The sequence below is a fragment of the Antennarius striatus genome, chromosome 9, assembly GCF_040054535.1.
Source record: "Antennarius striatus isolate MH-2024 chromosome 9, ASM4005453v1, whole genome shotgun sequence".
Classification (NCBI taxonomy): domain Eukaryota; kingdom Metazoa; phylum Chordata; class Actinopteri; order Lophiiformes; family Antennariidae; genus Antennarius; species Antennarius striatus.
Genome location: NC_090784.1, coordinates 24,915,001 through 24,937,836, shown reverse-complemented (window position 1 = coordinate 24,937,836; position 22,836 = coordinate 24,915,001). Strand labels below are relative to the sequence as shown.

The following is a 22,836-nucleotide window of genomic DNA, read 5'->3' as shown; positions in this document are numbered from 1 at the left end:
CCTATCCTAAAGTCAACCTTTACACCAAACCCTGATTTATAAAACATAAAATTCATATTCAATTAAAAAAAACTTAAACTTCATTCTCAAGCGACATTTGAAAGCACATAAAACGGCATTGGCGTAAAAACAATGTAAACAGAAACAATCATAAATAATAGACAGTCAATCTCGCCCTTGCTGTCTCTCCTGTTGTCTCTCTCAGGCCTTTGTGTGGTGGATTATTGGCTATCGGTGACCTCTGTCTGCTTCATCGGCTGGTGGTCTCTACTGGATGGATCAGCGTCTGGATGGATTGCTTCTACCGTCCTGGGAGACAGGTCCCTCCTCTGTAGTCTTCCTGAGGTTTTTCCCATCCATTTTTTTTCCTTGTTAAAAGGGTTTTTTGAAGAGAGTTGTTCCTTACCCGATGTGAGAGTCGTACTACACGCAGTACACAAAGGTCAGAGGGATATCGTCCATGTGCAGATCGTAAAGCCCTGAGACATGTTATGTGAATCTGGGCTATATAAGAAATAAACTTGATAACCTAGTTTAGACCCTACTTTTTGTTCTAAACCTCAAGGGTTAATTAGTTCAAAACCCAGTTACTTTAAAACCAATTTAGTTTAAAACCTAGTTTGGACATTAAAAAGGTCTTGAAGTATCCCACATCATGAGGTGTAATCACTAAAACCTTCCGCTTACTTTCAACAACTTGAAAAGCATGAAGAGTCGACAAAGGGCGTCTCCATGTCAGAAACCACAAGATAAAGGTCATTTCTCAGAAAAATACAGCCAAAATTAGTTCAATAAACTTTTATTTGTCTAGCGCTTTATCACATCAACATTTCAAAGCGCTTTAAAAGACAAACCCAACAAGACCCACCAGAGCAAGCAGAAGCGACAGCGGCGGGGAAAAACTCCCTCATTGAGGAAGAAACTCCGGGCAGGACCCAGGCTCTGGAGGACGGTCATCCGCCTTGACCGGTTGGGTGGAAAAGGAAATAGAGTGGGGATAGAGAAGGGCAAGAAAGGGAGATTGACTGCAATTCCATCTGTCCCATCTGCCACTCTTAGTCGAGCTCCAGCTGCTGAAGGGGGGGGGGTTCAGGCCTTTGGGTTTCCTGTCTTCCATGCGTGTTCCCCACCTGTGGAGCAGAAGTACAGACAGCGGCAGTATCTTGCAATCATTTAAAAAATATATTTTGCCAAACTACAATCAATGCAACAAATAAAGTGCTGAATAACTATGTGCATCATGGGATGACATACAAGCACTGCATGTATGCAGAGTTTAGCTCCTCTTCATAAACTGGTTCATACTTGTTCTTTGGTTTTACATGATCTCTTCCCTGGTAACTGGTTCTTGAATGGAATGTTAACCTCCTTTTCAAAATACATTTTTCTACACAATTTCAAAGAAATAGTCTTGGACCATATTTTCCTTGAGATGAAACGTACATCTATCACTAAAGAGGAAGGAACAGGAAGGTAATTGATCTGGAAGACATTCCTGGAGGTATGGAACCTTCTCTGAGAGGTGACTGGAGTTTTTGACCAGGTTGTTCAACAGAGTTCTAGTGGCTGAGAAGACGCCTGAGGAATGGAGGAAGTGTGCTGGTTCCCATTTTTAGGAACAAAGGTGACGTGATGAGTTGTAGAAACACTAGAAGGATAGCGTTGATGAGTCACACAATGAAGTTCTTGGAACAAATGGTAAAGGGTAGAGTTAGGACAGATGGGAGTATTTACGAGCAACAATATGGTTTCATTCCCAGGAAAAGGAGCACAGATGCATTAGATGCTTTGAGAATGTTAATGAGGTACAGAGAAGGTCAGAAGGAGCTCCATGGTGTCTTTGTACATCTAGAGAAAGTTTATGACAGAGAGGAAGTGTGGGACTGCATGAGGAGGTCTGGACTGGCAGAGAAGTCCATTAGAACAGTACAGGACATGAACGAGGGCAGAAGAACAGGTGAGGTGTGCTGCAGGTGTGAGGGAGGGGTTCGAGGTAGAGGTAGAACTGATCAGGGATCAGATCTGAGCCCCTTCCTGTTTGCAGTGGAGGTAATAGGCTGATATGAAGTTAGACTGGATTCCCCATGGACCGTGATGTTCACAGATGACACTGATCTGCACGGAGCTGGTGGAGGAACATTTAGAAAGGTGGTGGCATGCGATGGAGAGGAAAACAGCACCAGTGCATTAATGAGTGGAGTGGAGAAGGAAGAATGTTCCTCCACCTGATCCCTGCTTTCACAATGTCATCTGTGAACATGATGGTCCATGAGGTAATCCAGTCCAACTCCATCAGTCAGCCCATCATCACCACTGCAAACAGGAAGGGGCTCAGATCTGGTCCCTGATCAGTCCCACCTCTACGTTGAACTCCCTCACACCTGCAGCACACCTCACCTGTTCAGCTGAACTCGTTCATGTCCTGTACTGTTCTAACGGACCTCTGCCACTCCAGACTTCATGCAGGACCCCAGTTCCTCTCTGGGTACCCTGTCAATCTTTCTCTAGATCCACAGACACCATGGAGCTCCTCCTGACCTTCTCTGTACTTCATTAACATCCTCAAGGAAAAGAATGCATCTGTGGTTCTTTTTCCTGGAAATTAAACCAAAGTCACCTGTAAATTCTCACATCTGTCCTAACTACCTTCCATCACTCGTTACCCACAACTTCATCGTGGGATTCATCAAATTTATTCCGCCATCGTTCCCACAACTCAGCAGATGACCCTTGTTCCTAAAAATGCATGTCCTGCCCATCTCCATCCCTCTGTCCGGCCAACCTGTAGAGACCTTTCAGGAAAGACTCACCGTATATCCAGGAGCCGTGGACCGACCCAACCTACATTGCCTCCACTTCAGAAATATGGATTTCAGCACCACACATGATCTTGACAGGGCAGAGAATGATAGATGTTAGTTTAGCTATGACTCAGTCTTTAACATCTTAACAGTCAATCTACATGTACCTGCACGTTTGGGTTGATGGATTTATAGGATGGAGCCTCGATGGGGTGCCTTCCATGCAGCCAGTTCTGTCGGGAAATCCTAAAGAAAAATTAAACTGAGGTACTGAAGTCTGAGGTTGCAGCACAATGTCAGATATAATTTTAAGTTAATTTATCAGATCTCCACATGACTCACCTGTAATCCTGTGGAACTCCTCCTTGATGGCTCAGACGGGTTTCTGTCCAGGGAAATTGACGACCGCGGTAAAAGCTGTTTCGACGTTGAGTTGCACTCTGATGACCGCTCTGATACAGGAGTCTTACTCAGGTGCATCTCCCACATCATACAAAGACAACTTTATATAATGTGGGAGATCCCAATACCTGTTGGGACGCGAGAGCATGACCGGTTGTTTTTTAGGCTACAAATGTGAGGACATATTAGGCCATGGATGTATGTGATGGATTCGGACATGAAACACCGAATACTGCTCATCACCTCAATCACCTCATCGTCATCATTGTTAGCAGTATCAGCATCATGTTCATCAATATCTTAATTATTGATACCCTAATCGGCATCCTCATCACCATAATCATTGTTAGGATCATCTTTAAGGCATTCAATTTCATCAGCATTATCAATAGCACATCATCACCACCACAATCAGAGGGAGGGACACACACACACTTTAGGGTTTTTCTATGAACACAAACCCTCTTGGTTCTTTGGTCTCAGTCTAGAGGTGCGTCTCCAGTGATGAAACAAGTTGTAGTACCAACAAAGTTAACTGAACAACGATCAGTTTACCGTATGTGTCCCTTCACACGATGTGGTAGACAAGGAACAAAGTGTGTATTATCCATGTTTGTGTCAGCAGATGGGCTTTGTGGTCGTTTCCATTTGTTTAATGATAACTCCCAACAACTCCCCCTGTTGAGCTGGCCCAATCGGGTCACTTCACAAAACTTGTGTGGTGATCCAAATGAACATGGCTCTGGCCCCTAAAGGGATTTAGCATAAAATCCGTCTCCCAGACAGTGGAGTGTGGATGTAGCACTGTGTTTAGAGCTGGAACCAATGGAAGCCAACCTTCCCATGAGCCCTAGGGGTTTGGGTTAGAGTTCTGCAGTGGTCAAAACAATATTACCAAACCCATTACCTCCACAGCCTTCACATGAGCAACAAACAAAATCATCAACAAAACTGTCCCTGCAGCAGCGTGAACATGTATTAGCATTAGCAACATTAACAATCTGAATTGTAGACCTGCATAATGTGGTCCCCTTCAGCTGAGGGATTGATGACATCCAGCCGGGCAAAGTCAGAGGGGTCTCCCTTGTCAGGTGTCAAAAGGGCCTCCCACTCTGCCATCTGACACGACGGGGGTAGTCCCAGTTGTCCCACAACTCCATCAATGCACCTGATAGTCAGGGCCCTGTACACCACAAACACCCTAGGGGCCTGTAGGCATGCCATTAGTACCACAAGCAGTACAGGTGGAGGCAGAGTGATGGTCGCGCCACAAATGAGGTTGTAGGGGGGACAGCGCCTCGCTCAAGGGCTCCTCGGCAGTGACCGGGAGGTGAGCCGACACCTCCCACTGTCAGCTCACTCTGAAGCTGGCTGGTGGAAGGGGGACTCAAACAATGTCTGATCATACAGTGTCCGCTCTACCACGGAGACACTGCTACCCCAAAGGAGAAGCTCCATGGTGTCTTTGTAGATCTAGAGAAAGTCTGACAGGAAGTGTGGGACTGCATGAGGAGGTCTGGACTGGCAGAGAAGTCCGTTAGAACAGTACAGGACATGAACGAGGACAGCAGAACAGGTGAGGTGTGCTGCAGGTGTGAGGGAGGGGTTCGAGGTAGAGGTAGAACTGATCAGGGATCAGATCTGAGCCCCTTCCTGTTTGCTGTGGAGGTAATAGACTGACATATGAAGTTAGACTGGATTCCCCATGGACCATGATGTTCACAGATGACACTGATCTGCACGGAGCAGGTGGAGGAACATTTACAAAGGTGGTGGCATGCGATGGAGAGGAAAACAGCACCAGTGCATTAATGAGTGGAGTGGAGAAGGAAGAATGTTCCTCCACCTGATCCCTGCTTTCACAATGTCATCTGTGAACGTGATGGTCCATGAGGTAATCCAGTCCAACTCCATCAGTCAGCCCATCATCATCACTGCAAACAGGAAGGGGCTCAGATCTGATCCCTGATCAGTCCCACCTCTACGTTGAACTCCCTCACACCTGCAGCACACCTCACCTGTTCAGCTGAACTCGTTCATGTCCTGTACTGTTCTAACGGACCTCTGCCACTCCAGACTTCATGCAGGACCCCAGTTCCTCTCTGGGTACCCTGTCATTCTTTCTCTAGATCTACAGACACCATGGAGCTCCTCCTGACCTTCTCTCTACTTCATTAACATCAAGACAAATAACGTATCTGTGGTTCTTTTCCTGGAAATTAAACCAAAGTCGCTCGTAATTATAACACCCTCAATGTCAAGTTTCCCCCTCATCACTGGATCTGACACTTTCCACCCACACGACCCTCTTAGCTAACCCTTCTTTTGAAGTGACCCCTACTCAGTTTCTCTTCCCATTAACACCACAGTAAATCTGAATCCTGTTCTTCAGATTCTAGACCTACTGCCTTTCCACCTGCTCTCCTGCACACAGTGATGCTGGTTAGTTCTAAACCTGGTTCCTTTAAAATACATAGTTAGCTGGGTTCAAAAACTAGTCATTTTAAAACCTAGTCCACAACCTAGTTTTTCAGAATTAGAGTCTTCATAATTAAGATAGTGTAAACAAAAAAATGTATTCCTATTCTTTGACTACTGATTTTTCATCAAAATGTTTATCTAAACTTAACATGTTTTTAATTGGATTGATAATTTTTATGATCCTTTTTGTAACCAATTTCACTTAGGTACTTTGAGATTCTGATTCATCGGTGCACTCTTCCCTCTCTGCCCCCCTCCCGAACTAACCAGCCCCTACCCCAACAATAATTACACAAAACTAAGATACACAACTTTAGACCAATAAAACTCTAGATCAGGTGAAACCAACAGTTCATTAGCTGTAGTACTCATTTTAACCAATCGAGAGAGACAAAGGACCATCGAGCCAAACCTGAGCTCCAGTCAACAAAGACCAAATGACAAAAAGAAATGTTTCATGAACAGCTGAAGGAAAACTAAATGTTTACATAAAACTATAGAAAGTTGAAATGGTGCTCAATTTGCACAATGAACCACTTGTTACACATTTATGCAAGTAAATGCTTTTTAGTTCTTGTCATTTCAGAGTTAAAATAGTCTTTGGTGTCCACAGTGAACGTGTAAAGGTTGACAAAGACTTTCATTGTGAAGTACATAGTGCCGCGCACTTATACTGTGATGCTTTGTGAGCGGAGTGATACGGGACAGTGTGATGAGACCGGACACCGGTATGGCTGAGAGTGTAACGTGTGTGAATGACAGTGAATAAAGTGTCGCTCCCGAGGCCAACGATGAGTCTACGAGCATCTGTCATCTAATTTATGTGGTCACCAACAACACATTGTACAGGGAAACCAGTTTCTTTACACAACACACACTTTATATCTTGAATCTTTTTAGATTAACTGTTAAACTATTCTGGTGTGTTTTCTTAACACTAATCTATCAGTCAGTTCACTTCAATACAGTCACGTCAGGTGACGTCACATTTAACACGACTTGGTATTATCATCAATAACCAGCAGCCTTATCATCAATAACCAGCAGCATTATCATCAATAACCAGCAGCAGTATCATCAATAACCAGCAGCAGTATCATCAATAACCAGCAGCGGTATCATCAATAATAATCATCAGGGTGAAGGCCTCATGCGGTGGGCGGATGTTTCAGTCCGACCAACAACCGGTGTCTGCAGGCCTACGTCACCCCAGGTCCAGCTCGGTACCGGACCGGAGGGCCCGGTAAGTTAACGTGAGCACCGCCACACGGCTGGTGGCCACTGGTTCCGCCCCCCCATCAGGAGGGACTCACCTGCTGCTGGAGGCTTCCCCGAGAGGAAGGCGCTCCGGGGTCTTCCTCTGCCTCCCCCGACTGTGGGGGTTACGTCTGTGTTGTGTAACAAGGACCCTGGACGTGATGGTTTGAGCCCAGCTGGCGTATTTATTCTGCACAAATGAAGAGACACGGTCACAAATTGCGCACACAAAGCGGGACAGAGCGCAGCAACCTGCAGCACAGGAAATGTCATCAAAACAATTGCTGCGGTTGTCCTGAATTTTTCCCGCAAAATACACATTCTCTAAACATTGACCAAACACTTCACTCGGGACAAAAACGAAACTTAATATCATAAAAACTCAATATCAAACCCAAGTCTTACTTTCTAACACTTTATCTTCATTCTTCATGGTATACAACTTTCTATACCACATGCAACACGGGAGCACTTCACAAACTCACCTCATCGCCAGAACGTGACTGTGGAAAGGGCTCGCGTCCCCGGAAGTGACGTCAAGGATCGAAGGTAACGGAGACCCCGAAAGAACAACTTTAAAATAAAATAAATACAAAACACTCGTTTGAACAAAAGAATGAAGATCAAAAAAATAAAGAACGGAGGACTTTTGGTGGAATGAAATACTTTCTTTATGCTACACTGGATAACGCCAGCATTACGCTCACCTGCTGGCTCGAGGAGAAACCCGCGTTAACGCTGACCTGAAGGCGCTGAACCGAACTGGCGCCGCACCAACTGACATCACCTGTGTTGGAGACGCCAAATTTGACATAAAACCATCCCATCAGCCAATCCACGCTGATCAATCAGCCAATCCACGCCCACCCATCAGCCAATCATCGTGGTCACGCGGCTCCTGCTGCAGCTGGTCATCATTAGTCTGATTTCCTTGAATCCACCGACGCAGCGCACATGCGCAGTAGAAGTTGTTCACGTCCAACATGAACTGTTTATTAGACAAGTTGTGTTTCTGATGGTTCATTTTATTCTTGAACAATTACAACACTCTCACCTGAAAACGTGAATAAAACCCAAAGCTGAATATTTCAGAAGAATCACAGCGAACATGAAGGAGAACAGGAACCAGAACCAGAAACCAGATTTAATATTTAACACAAGTCCTGACCCCAGTGATCCTGGTATCATCATCATCATCATCACCGGCATCATCATCACCATTAGCATCAGCAGCAGCATCGTTAGCAGCAGCATCTAATCCATAACTGTGATTAAAAATGCAAACTATTAAAACTCTTCATCAGGTGAACCAGACCAATAGCTCTTAGCGGTAGTACCCGTTTTAACCACTGGAGGGAGACGAAGAACCAGGACCCAAACCTGAGCTCCAGTCAGCAAAGACCAAATGACAAAGAGAAATGTTTCCTACAAACCTGAAGGAAAACTAGATGTTCACATAAAATGCTGTAAAAAGCTAAAATAATTCACCATTGACACAATGACCTCGATGTTGTACATTTATATAAATAAATGCTTTTTAATTGTCATCGTTTGTGAACAATAAATGGGACTAGACCAACAGCCTCAATGTGCTGTACAGAAGGGTCAGAGCAGACTATCTGCTCAGGAGGCTGAGGTGTTTTGGAGGGGGGGCACTCCTGAAGACCTTGCTTGACACCGTGGTGGCCTCGGCTATTTTGCATGGGGGGTCTGCAGGGGAGCAGCATCACTGCGGCGACAGGAGGAGACTGGACAGGCTGATCAGGAGGGCTGTGTCCCAGGATGCCCCCGGGACTCAGTGGAGGGGGTGGGAGAGAGGAGGATGATGGGTAAACTGTCATCAATGATGAAGAACAGCTCTCCCTGCAGGGCAGATTAACATCACTGGAAAGATCCTTCAGCGATTGGTTGCTTCACCCGAAATGCGTGAAGGAACGTTATCACAGGAACTTCCTGTCCGGTCACCACTGCTCACAACCACAGACACACAATCACCATGTGGTGGAAAGTCTTAATACAATAAAATAATACAAATAAAGCAATAAAATCATATAATAAAATAATATAATTTCTTGACCCAAAAATCTAGAGTGTGTGTGTCAAATCTTTCAGCACTTGGGAGAAACGGCCCCAGGAAGTCTCGAGGTCATGAAAGATTCTGCAAGAATCTAATCTGTTTTTAGAAGTGTTATGTCAGTGCGTAAATGTCAGTATCTGTTAATAATTTTGTCTGCACTAAATGTCCGCGTGACTGATTAGGTTATGTCCTCAGCCATGTGAACCTGTCCACTAGATGTCTCTGCTAACTTCTTGAGGTCATGATGTACCTACTGAAACTGGGGGAAAGATAAGGGGAGAGCAGAGGGAATGAAGTTAAACAACTGATTCACACCTCCCATAGTCACGCCTTTAGAGTATAAAAAGAGATGTGATCCATGTTTTAGTTTGTACTTGAAGTTTTTCCTGTACCCAGAGTACTCTGCAACAACACACTGGAGGACTTTTTCATCGTCTCCAGAGCTCTCATCATATTTAGATAAGTATTTGTTGAACCTGTCTGTCTGTCAATATCATCGATGATGTTATCGGACTCATACTCAACCTACTGATGGTGTTACTGTACTGCTACTCAACTTTGATTTGAATTGACAAAATAAATATCTTGTGTTTAATACTCTGTGTCTTGTCGCCCCCACCACAACCACTGCTCACAACCACAACCACACAATCACACACACAATCTGGATGACCAGTGCATTGCAGTGTGTAGTGTGTAGTGTGTGTGTGTGTGTGTGTGTGTGTGTGTGTGTGTGTGTGTGTGTGTGTGTGTGTGTGTGTGTGTGTGTGTGTGTGTGTGTGTGTGTGTGTGTGTGTGTGTGTGTGTGTGTGTGTGTGTGTGTGAACCCTCTTCTCTGCTGCCACAATGGTATACATTTTCCACTGTGGGACAATTAAAGGATTTTTAACCTTTTTTCATCTTCCTTGTTAAATGATTTTTTTCTCACCACAATTTCATGAACAGGAAACCCTCCTGGACTCATCAGCAATGCATCCACTTCAAGATACTCCACCGCCTACAAACCCCAGTAACCTGCCCCCATAGCAGTCTGCGCTCCTGCAGCATTACCATCATCATCATCATCATCATCATCATCATCATCATCATCATCATCAATAACCATCATCAGCATCATCATCATCATCATCATCATCAATAACCATCATCATCATCATCATCATCATCATCAATAACCATCATCAGCATCATCATCAATAACCAGTAGCAGCAGCATCAATAACCATCATCAGTATCAGCATCATCATCAATAACCATCATCATCATCATCAATAACCATCATCAGCATCATCAGCATCATCATCATCAACAACCATCATCATCATCATCATCAATAACCATCATCAGCATCATCATCAATAACCAGCAGCATGCATCATCATTATCATCATCATCATCATCATCATCAATAACCAGCAGCAGCATCAGCATTATCAGCATCAGCATCAATAACCAGCATCAGTATCAACATCATCATCCATAACCAGCATCATCATCATCATCATTATCATCATCATCATCATCATCAATAACCATCCTCATCATCATCAATAACCAGCATCATCATCATCATCATTATCATCATCAGCATCATCATCAATAACCAGCATCATCATCAATAACCAGCATCATCAATAACCAGCAGCATCATCAGCATCAGCATCATCATCACCATCAGCATCAATAACCAACAGCATCGTCATCATCACCATCATCAACATCAATAACCAGCATCATCAGCATCATTATCATCATCAGCTTCAGCATCAATAACCAGCATCATCATCAATAACCAACAGCATCATCATCATCATCATCATCATCAATAACCAACAGCATCATCATCAACATCAATAACCAGCATCATCATCAATAACCAACAGCATCATGTATACTGTATGTACACATATATACTGTGTACATACACACACAGTTACCTCAATAATCAATAAAATCACCAACGAAAAAAATTGTAGAATATAAGTTTTTACTTCCCATAATACTCTGCACATTAAAAATAGGATTCATAGGATGAACTGTAAACAATGCATTTTTAAAATTAAGAAAATAAAAGCTGTGAAGTGGTTTCAACCTTCTATCACTTATAATAAAGGGCAAAAGGTGAGAATCTACTTTTTCAGGGTAATACAGTAAAGATTAAATAATTTCACAGTACAGTAGCTCTTTATACTCATTCATGATAAACAGTTGTCCATAAGAAGACAGTATTGTAATCATTTTCATGCCTTAAATCTTTAAATAATCATAAATTACACGATTTTTTCAGTCCCGAGTGAAATGAAAAAAAGAAAAAAAAAGTAGATTCTTCTTTCTGAAACAGTGGAGTTCTGAATCCATACCTTCAACTGCAGCGGAACAAAAAACCTGGACCACTTCCTAGTCGGACGTTTTTCTGGGGGACAATAAGCGGAAGTAAACAAATATGTGTCGTAGCGTAGCTTGTTCGTCCCTGAAGTCATTCAAAGGCGATTTTATCTTAGGTTTTGTGGTGTTAAATTAAGTCAACAAAATGTCCTCATTAGACTCTTTGGGAAATTTAGTTATAAATGGACTAAAAGCTGCTGAAGACCAAGTTTTTGGAGCTTCAAAAAAAACTACCGTCAAGAACGAAGAAGAAAGAATTCATCAACGCCGACTGCTGGAGCTCTGCCTGAGAGCCCGACTGAAGCTCCACAGGATAGGTACACCACCCGACCCCCCGGTCGGAGCGGCGGTCCCTCCGGTCAGAGCGGCGGTCCCCCCGGTCAGAGCGGCGGTCCCCCCGGTCAGAGCGGCGGTCCCCCCGGTCAGAGCGGCGGTCCCCCCGGTCAGAGCGGCGGTCCCCCCGGTCATAGCGGCGGTCCCCCCGGTCAGAGCGGCGGTCCCCCCGGTCAGAGCGGCGGTCCCCCCGGTCAGAGCGGCGGTCCCCCCGGTCAGAGCGGCGGTCCCCCCGGTCATAGCGGCGGTCCCCCCGGTCAGAGCGGCGGTCCCCCCGGTCAGAGCGGCGGTCCCCCCGGTCAGAGCGGCGGTCCCCCCCGGTCAGAGCGGCGCCACAGGGAACAGTTGAGATTTTTTTGTACTTAATAACTTTCAGCTTCACAGAACCGAACTCTTACTGGGAGCAACTCGGTTCGTACGGAAAAACCTGCCTCGTTTGTCATTTATTGCTAATTCGACATGCGGCTAACAACGTCGCTAACATCCCACAGGGCATGTTAGCTGTCCTAATACCTGCCTGACTAAAATAAACATCTCAATAACGTGATAAAACATAGGGAATTTACTACAGTAACTGATTTTCTTGCATGTCTGTGTTTGTGTCATAGTCCAGTGATACCTCTACTTACGAACGTCTCTACTTACAAAAATTCTCAGCTGGAAAATATTACCTCTACTTACGAAAGAAATTTCGACTTACGTAACGTAAAAACACAGTATCGGCTGATTCTCGAATCTCCCACAGGTTCCTGAATGCAACATTCTCATAGCTGCTCTGTCATTGGCTATTACCTATTACGTATCTTCCTGGCATCCCATTGGCTAAGAGGGATGCCACTCCACCTCTGTGTGGAGCTAGAACAGTGCTTATGGAGTGTCTCAGCATTCGGCACTCAACCCATGAGGTGTTCTGATAGTTTTAGGTAAATATATTAACTTTCAGAGTATTCACTATGGACCCCAAGAAAGTGACGGAGAAAAGAGGAAAAGAAAAGACGAAGAAAAGAGTTTTTTTGTCCGTACAAACAAAGCAAGAGATGATAGAAAAGCATGAAAAAGGGATGTGTTTGGTTGATCTCTCCAAAGAATATGGCCGTAATGCATCTACAATCACCACGTTATTAAAACAAAAGGAAGTTTAAGGAGTTTAAGGCATCGCGTGGGTGTTTGGAGAAGTTCAGAAGGAGGACTGGAATTCACTCTGTTGTTCATGGGGGGGCAAGAGGGCATGAACCAAAGAGGGCAAAAACAATGAGGACAGCAGTTAAAAGGTAAATGACCATCATTATTATTCTTTACTCTATTCTTTGTTTTTTACGTTATACACAACTCTCATTTATTGTGTAATAATCTAATCATAACATGTATTTGTTACATGTTTTGATGCATTTTTATGCTTTATAAAACATTTATGTCTGAATTTTGGGGGGCTTGGAACGGATTAGGGCATTTGCATGGAAAACATGATTCTACTTACGAAATTGTCTACTTACGTAATTTCTTCCAGAACCAATTAATTTCGTAAGTTGAGGCACCACTTTACAGTGGTACCTCTACTTACGAAATCAACAAATACATGTTACGATTATATTATTACACAATAAATGAGTTGTGCATAACGTATAAAACAAAAAATAAAGAATAATAATGATGGTCATTTACCTTTTAACTGCTGTCCTCATTGTTTTTGCCCTCTTTGGTTCATGCCCTCTTGCCCCACCATGAACAACAGAGTGAATTCCAGTCCTCCTTCTAAACTTCTCCAACCACCACGCGATGCCTTAAACTCCTTAAATTTCCTTTTGTTTTAATATTCTTGGGTGAGATCAACCAAACGCATCCCTTTCTCATGCTTTTCTATGATCTCTTGCTTTGTCTGTACGGACAAAAAAACTCTTTTCTTCTCCTTTTCTTTCCTCTTTTCTCCGTCACTTTCTCGGGGTCCTGCGCAAAACTATCAGAACACCTCATGGGTCGAGTGCTGAAGGCCGTCTAGCTCCACACAGAGATGGAGTGGTATCCCTCTTAGCCAATGGGATGCCAGGAAGATACGTAATAGGTAATAGCCAATGACAGAGCAGCTATGAGAATGTTGCGTTCAGGAACCTGTGGGAGATTCGAGTATCAGCCCATACTGTGTTTTTACATTACGGAAGTCGAAAATTCTTTCGTAAGTAGAGAATATTTTCCTGTTGAGAAATTTCATAAGTAGAGACATTCGTAAGTAGAGGTATCACTGCATTAGTTTTTAGTCATAGTAACAGGATTCTCCTGTTGTTGATCCTCCAGATGGTCCACAGCATCATATCTGTAAGGAGGAGGAGGTGGAGGTTCCTGCTGACCAGCAGCCCTGGAACCAGGAGCTGAAGTCCAGTGTGGACCAAGAAGAACCAGAAGTTCTCCACCTGAAAGAGGAACCAGAGGTTCTCCACCTGAAAGAGGAACCAGAAGTTCTCCACCTCAAAGAGGAACCAGAGGTTCTCCACAGCAGTCAGGAGGGAGAGCTGGTCCTGAAGCAGGAGACTGAAGCTGTTGTGTTGACTCCTACTCATGAGGAAAGTGACCAGAGTGGAGATCAGACTGTGTTCATGAAAGCTGAAGATGGTGCAGCACAGACAGAGTCTGTTGTCCAGCTGCCGGTGATCAGCTCTGTGGTGGGAGCAGCAAACATTGACCTGCTGATCTCTAACAGCTCTCATGTGTCCATCAGCCGTGATGAGAGAGGAGAAACAAGCAGAACAGATGTTGAGACTGAGGCTCAGTTTCAGTCCCCGGGAACAAGTAACACCAGGAAGAAGCCGTATGTTTGTACAATATGTCAGAGGGGTTACAAAACACGCAAGAGTTTATCAGTCCACATGAAAATCCATACTGGAGAGAAGCCTTACAGGTGTGAAACATGTGGGAAATATTTTAAGTTAAACTTTGAGTTGATAAGACACACAAGAGTCCACACAGGTGAGAAGCCTTACAGGTGTGAAACGTGTGGGAAATATTTCACATGGAAAGCTTCGTTGACTTACCACATGAGTATCCACACAGGAGAGACGCCTTACAGGTGTGAAACTTGTAGGATATGTTTTAGCTGCAGTAGTGCGCTGATAGTACACACCAGAATCCACACAGGTGAGAAGCCTTATGGTTGTAAAACATGTGGGAAATGTTTCACACGGAAAGCTTCCTTGACTATTCACAAGAGAATCCACACAGGTGAGAAGCCGTACAGGTGTGAAACTTGTAGGAAATATTTCAGCTTCAGTAGTGCGTTGATAGTACACAAGAGAATCCACACAGGTGAGAAGCCTTACGTGTGTGAAACATGTGGGGCAAGATTTAGGTTGAATAGTGAGTGGATCAAACACACAAAAGTCCACACAGGTGAGAGGCCTTATGGTTGTATCACTTGTGGCAAACGTTTCATAAAGAAAGGACACTTGACTTACCACATGAAAACTCACACAGGGGAGAAGCCTTACAGGTGTGAAATGTGTGGGAAAGAATTTAGTGTCAATAGTAAGTTGAGAAGACACATGGCAATCCACATAGGTGAGAAGCCTTACAGGTGTGAAATGTGTGGGAAAGATTTTAGCACCAATGATAATTTGAGAACACACATGAGAGTCCACACAGGTGAAAGGCCTTATGGTTGTATCACGTGTGGCAAACGTTTCATACAGAAAGGACACTTGACTAACCACATGAGAATCCACACAGGTGAGAAGCCTTACAGGTGTGAAACCTGTGGGAAAGAATTTAGTGCCAATCGCGTGTTGAGAGGACACATGGCAATCCACATAGGTGAGAAGCCTTACAGGTGTGAAACGTGTGGGAAAGATTTTATCACCAATAGTGATTTGAGACAACACATGAGAGTCCACACAGGTGAAAGGCCTTATGGTTGTAATACATGTGGCAAACATTTCACACAGAAAGCAACCTTGACTCGCCACATGAGAATCCACACGGAGAGAGAAGCCTTACAGTTTTGAATTGGAGGAGAATGTTTCAGGTATGTTTGTGACACAAACGTGTCCACCCTGTTGTGGTAAAGTTTCATTGTTTTGGAATGTACAGGTAATATTCTGTTCTTTCTGTATCTTCACCAATATGTCCCAGAACCATCGAGTTTGAACCAAAAGGAAATGTTCTGTCCTAAAGCCCCCTGTGCAGTTTAATCCTAAGAAACAATATAGATGAATCTGTGGAAGTACATTTGCTGTTTAGTCAAACTAAAAGTTAAAGTAATTCTATCCCCAAATTTTTTTTGACATGCTCCGGCAGAATGAATGAAAACAGATTCTCCCTTTCTATCGATTTGAAACAGTCAAATTTCGGATCCATACTGTCAGCTCCTGTGACAAAAATAACCTTGGATGACTTCCCAGTCGTAGGTTCTTCTGGGGTACAACAAGCGGAAGTCAACAAATTTACCGTATTTTCCGCACTATAAGGCGCACCTAAAAGCCTAAAATGTTCTCATAATCCCGTAGTGCGCTTTATAATCCGGTGCGTTTTATATAGGGATTACTATTAATATTGGTTAAAAACATGATCGCTGAAAAAAAGCCGGCAGTCTGGCCGCCAGTCATGCCGCACTCCGCCACCAGGGGGCCCCCTCACAAGGCACTCGGGCCCACGCCCCCTAACAACGGTAGTCAAGGGGCGTCACCGAAGTCCCAGCTCTGACTGAGCTGCTCTCAGACGGTAGAGCAGACTGTAGGAGCACCGGTGGTTACGTAGAAAAACATAAGGAACTTTCAACAATTCTATGAATAAAGTCTGACTGACTGACTGATCTCAGTATTTCTAACTATTTGGCGTCAGAAATAACCCACTTTAAACTGAATTGGTCTGATAACCCCATTGTGCTGTCATCTGGAATCTAGTGACGGTCCATTCTGTTAGTCTGTGGAAACACACGGAGAAACTGGACTAAAGGTGAATAAAGACCCTCAGAGATGAACTTACAGCCTTTTCTGAAATATAAAGAGCAGTCACTGCTAGACAAAGGTGTCAGGTGTGCTGCATTGATTTACAAATGTAGTTGATAGCTCTGGGGGGGGCGCATTCAGGCTTGTGTATTCTGTCTGCAGCGACGTGCGGTGAGATTCACGGCGGTGAGACACCGACGTTAAAGTCAGTTCTAGGAGTAAAACAGCGTCACGTTTGACAGTAAATTATCAGCCTGACATTAAGAACTAGTTAAAAATTGTTTAGGACACACAGCAGCAAATAGCTGCACCTCACCTCTGACTGGACTACCGATCGATCGAAACAATATTTAATTGATAAACGAAGACGAAAGTCGGAGCTTAAATATCTGCTTCAAACTTCAGATCAGGAAATAATCCGCTCTGTTCGCACTGACTGGACTCGTAATGAATTTAACCAGTTTTTATGTCAGGTTGTTTAATATGCGTGTTGACTTCTTTCTAAGATGGCAAAGTGATCAAGTGATCAGGTTTCCTTGATGAGGCTCAGAATGGCTCATTGACATAACAACAGGGGCCATTCAAAGGTAGTCAGGAAGTCATTAATGCAGTCATGACTGTCTGAGCAGCGCGGCTCCATCTAGTGGACGGATTGTGCAACTACAGCCGCTGCAGTTTATCAAACATTTCTTTATTGTGTGCGCCTTATAATCCAGTGCGCCTTATATATGAAATAAATTATAAAACAAATTATTGTGGGTGCGCCTTATAGTCCAGTGCGCCTTATAGTGCGGAAAATACTGTATTGGAATTTTTTGTGGGTGGGTAGGTACCTTACATTCATTGTCATTAAATATTCTCTCACGTTTACTCAACTTTCAAATTGAGAACAAATCGAATGTCACAGTTGGGTCAAAGTTAGAGTCCTTTGAGTTGTGTTGAATGGAATTATGTAGTTTATAATGAGGGATTGAGAATTTCCAGCTTTAGAAATTGATGTTAAACATTTTTTGTTTATTTCTAATGACTTGATTATCTAGGGTTCAGTGAATGTGTGATGGAAGAATTCAGTCTTTATTATCATTGATTCATTATCATTTCAGGAATTCATCATTAATCGCTCACATATATGATAAGTTAACCAATCACATATAACTTGAAGTTCCTTTTACACCTGTGATGATTTTCTTGTTTGATGATCTGTATGTAAAACATGTAACCTCCTACTTCAACTATTCAATAAAACACTGCAAGAGATGCCAGCAATCAGGAGAGGTGATCACACTGCACTTGGTCTGCTGGTGTCTCCCCTGCAGTAGAAAAAGTTGTGTCTGCCTGTGTCTGTGTGCGTATGTGGTGGAAAGTTTTAAATACAATAAAACAATACAATTGTATAAAAAAATAATATCATTTAATTGAACCAAAGATCTGGATTGTTGTGTGTGCTCAGCGCTCGTGAAGGTGGCCCCAGGATGTCTCGAGGTCATGAAGACGCTCCATGAAAATAATTCCTGTTAGACCATATTTGGAAATGCTTGCATGACTGTGGGTCTCCTTGAAGAAGTTAGACACTGACAGAAGCAGCTAGCCAGATCATTTCAGACACTGTACCTGAAATTAGAATGTATGTTTCTGCACAGGGTCCTCCAGAAAATGTCTGCAGCAGATCCTCACAGGGGTCACGTGACTGATTATGTTATGTCATCAGAGAGTTTTGTGAAACTGTCGACTTGATATTTCTGGTAACGTCTGGAGGTCATGACGTACCAACTGAGAGCCCGTAAAGAACTGGTTGAAAGCAGATGGGCCCAGGTTAATACCTCCCCCTAGTCACACCTTTAGGGTATAAAAAGACATGTGATCCATTTCCTAGTTTGTACTTGAAGTTTTTTCCTGTACCCAGAATATTCTGTAACAACACACCGGAGGACTTCTTCATCGTCTCCAGAGCACTCATCATGCTTAGATAAGTATTTGTTAAACTTGTCTGTTGAACCTGTCTGTCTGTCAGTATCATCGATGATGTTATTGGACTCATACTCAACCTATTGATGATATTACTGTACTGCTACTCAATCTATACATGATTTGAATTGACAAATAAATATCTTGTATTTTACACTGTCTCCTGTCCTTAAGAAAAACGAAAACCCACCACAAAGTGGCGTCACAAACAGCGAGGGTTTCAATACTCCATCTGCCGCCCATTTGCCTCTACTCTAAGCAGACAGACAGCACTGTGCGCACATATGAGGTAAGCTTTTTGGCTTAAAAATTGCCTTACTGTCTGCCTGGAAGAGATGCTATGGATTCTGGTGAGATCTGTTTTCTAAACATAATTTTAAAATAAATTTGTTTAGTCTTCCCAAAACTGTCCTTAAGAGAAACGAAACCCCACCACACGTGTCTGATTGTTTCTTACACTTTAACTCTGGCAATCTACTTGGTCCTTCGAGCTGGATTCCTACATACTCGTGAACCACCGAGCCGGGACAAGGAAACTGAAAATGTGCATTAAGTCTCCCAAGGGGAGGTGAAAGTTGTCGTGGATTGAATTCTCCCGCAGCTAGCAGATTCCTGCCTCGGCTCGGGGGAGATCGGGTTGACGGAAGTCACAACAGTGAATCAGCACGACATCAACGCCAAGGTAGAACCAATCTTTTGTTCTGTGTGAAGTTTAATGAGTTGTTCCACGTGAGGTATAATTGAGCTCCAGCCATCTAAAGGAGTCAAAAGACTTTTTTATTCAATATGCGTGTTTTGCCCCCATCCGGCTTCAACGACTACCGCCCAGTTGAACTCACTCCCATCCTCATGAAGTGCTTCGAGCGGCTAGTCATGCAGCACATCAAGTCTGCCCTCCCTTCAACCCTGGACCCTTTTCAGTTTGCTTACCGGTCCTACCGCTCGACTGATGACTCCATCTCCACTGCACTACATTCAACCCTCACCCACCTGGAGACCCAAGTCTCATACACCAGAATGCTGTTCATCGACTTCAGCTCAGCATTCAACACAATCGTCCCCCAGCAGCTCATCTATAAACTGGACCAGCTTGGACTCAACACCTCCACACGCAACTGGCCGCTGGACTTCCTGACAGGGAGACCACAGGCAGTTTGAGTCGGTAACAACACCTCCAGCACCATCACGCTGAACACGGGAGCCCCCCAAGGATGTGTTCTGAGCCCCCTCCTCTTCACTCTGTTGACCCACGACTGCACACCGACTTCAGCTCCAACGTCTTCGTCAAGTTTGCAGACGACACGACTGTGGTGGGTCTCATCAACAACGATGAGACAGCCTACAGGAATCAGGTGGGCCTCCTGGCTATGTGGTGCAAGGACAACCATCTCCATCTGAATGTGGAGAAGATGAAGGAGATTGTTGTGGACTTCAGGAGAACACGCACCCAGCATGCTCCAGCATAAATGAGTGGAGAAGGAAGAATGTTCCTCCACCTGATCCCTGCTTTCACAATGTCATCTGTGAACATGATGGTCCATGAGGTAATCCAGTCCAACTCCATCAGTCAGCCCATCATCACCACTACAAACAGGAAGGGGCTCAGATCTGATCCCTGATCAGTCCCACCTCTACCTCCAACTCTACAACACCCTCATCCCTGGATCTGACACTTTTCACCTACAAGACACTCTTAGCTAACCCTTCTTTTAAAGTGACTCCATTTCTCTTACCGCCACACAGCCGGTGGCTACTGGTTCTGGTCCGACCACCGCTCTGCGCCCCCCCACCCCCATGAGCCAATGCCACCATCGCTACAGCTTCATCAGGAGGAACTCACCTGCTGCTGGAGGCTCCTCCTAGAGGAAGGCGCTCCGGGGCCTTTCTCTGTACCCCGGACCGGGACTGTGGGGGGGACGTCCTGCATCTCATTCAGTGAGCTTCATGAAAACCTGCCGGCTAACGCTAGCTTTACGCACAGCTTTACGCACATCTGCTGGCTCACATGAACTTTACGCACACCTGTGGACATGCACAGTAGAAGTTGTTCACGTCCAACATGAACTCTGTTATCAGCCCTGTGGGGTACTGGGGTTACCTCCCACACCCTAAAGCCTGCTCCGGGTATCTGAGGACCGTGTTCCTCCACTGTGCTGTCAGTACTTACTGCAGTCTGTGATGCGAGTTGTCCAGAGGAACAGACGCAGGTCAGTTTCATTCCTTTATTTTCTGTAAAATATTGACGGACAGCCGCTGTAAAAAATCCGCTGTTCACGCCTCAGCTTTAACATATTTACAGCTCCACGTTCCCTGGTTGGTTATCAGTGATAAAAATCTGAAAAGAACCTTTACATTCGTACTTGAAGCAACAGACAGAACAGACATTAGCATCATTAATATGAGACAGCAATAAAAAATATGAAAAAGAACAAGCATGGCCTTTAACTGATCCCTGACCCACAGCTCCCCCAATCGGTAGAGTCTGGAACTGCATGTCTCACACACACACACACACACACACACACACACACACACACACACACACACACACACACACACACACGATGACATCACTAAAACAGACAGATGACTTCCATCATGAAACCTACTGAGACTACCAAAATAAAAGAATGGTGCTTTTATAGTGAAATGTGTAAAAAAAAACCCTATCCCTTAGTAATTTGGGAGTCCAACAGAAAAGATGTTTCCTGTCAAACTGATTTGTTCCTCTGATGCAGGTTCATCAGAACCATCAACAGAACCAGTCAACCAGTCATCTGAACAGTCAACCAGTCAATAGAACCAGTCAACCAGTCATCTGAACCAGTGTGTTCAATGGAGCATTCACCTGAGTGACTCTGAACAAACCCATTCACCAGGGTTTCCACGACGACGTATTTGTGGATCCGGCCCCCCCAGGTGCCACTGTGTGCCGGTCTTCACACCACCCCACCATGACGAGCCCACCGGGTTCACGTCACCACACACACCTGAACTTCCTGTTTCAATCCAGCTTCCCCCAAATAAACTCCAGGGGGTCAAGTTGCTGAGCAATAGGCACAGCACCCCCCCGGGGAAAATCAGGAGAGGGTTAGATGTGTTCTATGAAGCAGGACCTCTGGTGACCAAGTCCTTCGTAGCATCTGGGGGCCACAGGAAGTGTCAGAACCACAGACCAATCAGAACCTGCCATGAGGTCACACCTCAGAAGAACCCCACTGGAGGAGTCACAACGCAGCACTGACATCACACACGATGACATCACACACCAGCAGCGTTAGCTTTAGCTCTGACGTCATCAGGATCGTCAATAAAGTTTTCACCTGCTGAATGAAGTCCTTTGATGTTTTAAACTAGTCTCTTCTTCAGGTGTTTAAACTAGTCTCTTCTTCAGGTGTTTAAACTAGTCTCTTCTTCAGGTGTTTTAAACTAGTCTCTTCTTCAGGTGTCTAAACTAGTCTCTTCTTCAGGTGTTTAAACTAGTCTCTTCTTCAGGTGTTTTAAACTAGTCTCTTCTTCAGGTGTTTAAACTAGTCTCTTCATGTGTTTAAACTAGTCTCTTCTTCAGGTGTTTAAACTAGTCTCTTCTTCAGGTGTTTTAAACTAGTCTCTTCTTCAGGTGTTTAAACTAGTCTCTTCTTCAGGTGTTTAAACTAGTCTCTTCTTCAGGTGTTTAAACTAGTCTCTTCTTCAGGTGTTTAAACAAGTCTCTTCTTCAGGTGTTTAAACTAGTCTCTTCTTCAGGTGTTTTAAACCAGTCTCTTCTTCTTCAGGTGTTTAAACAAGTCTCTTCTTCAGGTGTTTAAACTAGTCTCTTCTTCTTCAGGTGTTTAAACAAGTCTCTTCTTCAGGTGTTTAAACTAGTCTCTTCTTCAGGTGTTTAAACTAGTCTCTTCTTCAGGTGTCTAAACTAGTCTCTTCTTCAGGTGTTTAAACTAGTCTCTTCTTCAGGTGTTTTAAACTAGTCTCTTCTTCAGGTGTTTAAACTAGTCTCTTCTTCATGTGTTTAAACTAGTCTCTTCTTCAGGTGTTTAAACTAGTCTCTTCTTCAGGTGTTTAAACTAGTCTCTTCAGGTGTTTAAACTAGTCTCTACTTCAGGTGTTTAAACTAGTCTCTTCTTCAGGTGTTTAAACTAGTCTCTTCTTCAGGTGTTTAAACTAGTCTCTTCTTCAGGTGTTTTAAACTAGTCTCTTCTTCAGGTGT

The 22,836-nt window shown here is 44.0% G+C and overlaps 2 protein-coding genes across 6 annotated transcripts in view; one reads left to right on the top strand and one right to left on the bottom strand.

Moving 5' to 3' along the window:
- Window positions 1-11,446: 11,446 nt before the first annotated feature.
- LOC137601199 (zinc finger protein ZFP2-like) lies at window positions 11,447-20,707 on the top strand. Its single transcript, XM_068323274.1, has 2 exons — window positions 11,447-11,720; window positions 14,026-20,707. Exons 1-2 carry the CDS (start codon window positions 11,549-11,551, stop codon window positions 15,723-15,725), a joined length of 1,872 nt encoding a protein of 623 aa, XP_068179375.1. The 5' UTR covers window positions 11,447-11,548; the 3' UTR covers window positions 15,726-20,707.
- A 133-nt stretch (window positions 20,708-20,840) lies between these two features.
- Window positions 20,841-22,836, bottom strand: part of LOC137601198 (CREB-regulated transcription coactivator 2-like) — a 16,177-nt gene continuing 14,181 nt past the window's right edge. For all 5 annotated transcript variants that reach the window (XM_068323269.1, XM_068323271.1, XM_068323272.1 and 2 more), the window contains one exon: window positions 20,841-22,836. This exon is cut by the window's right edge. The gene's annotated coding sequence lies outside the window, so the exon portion shown is untranslated.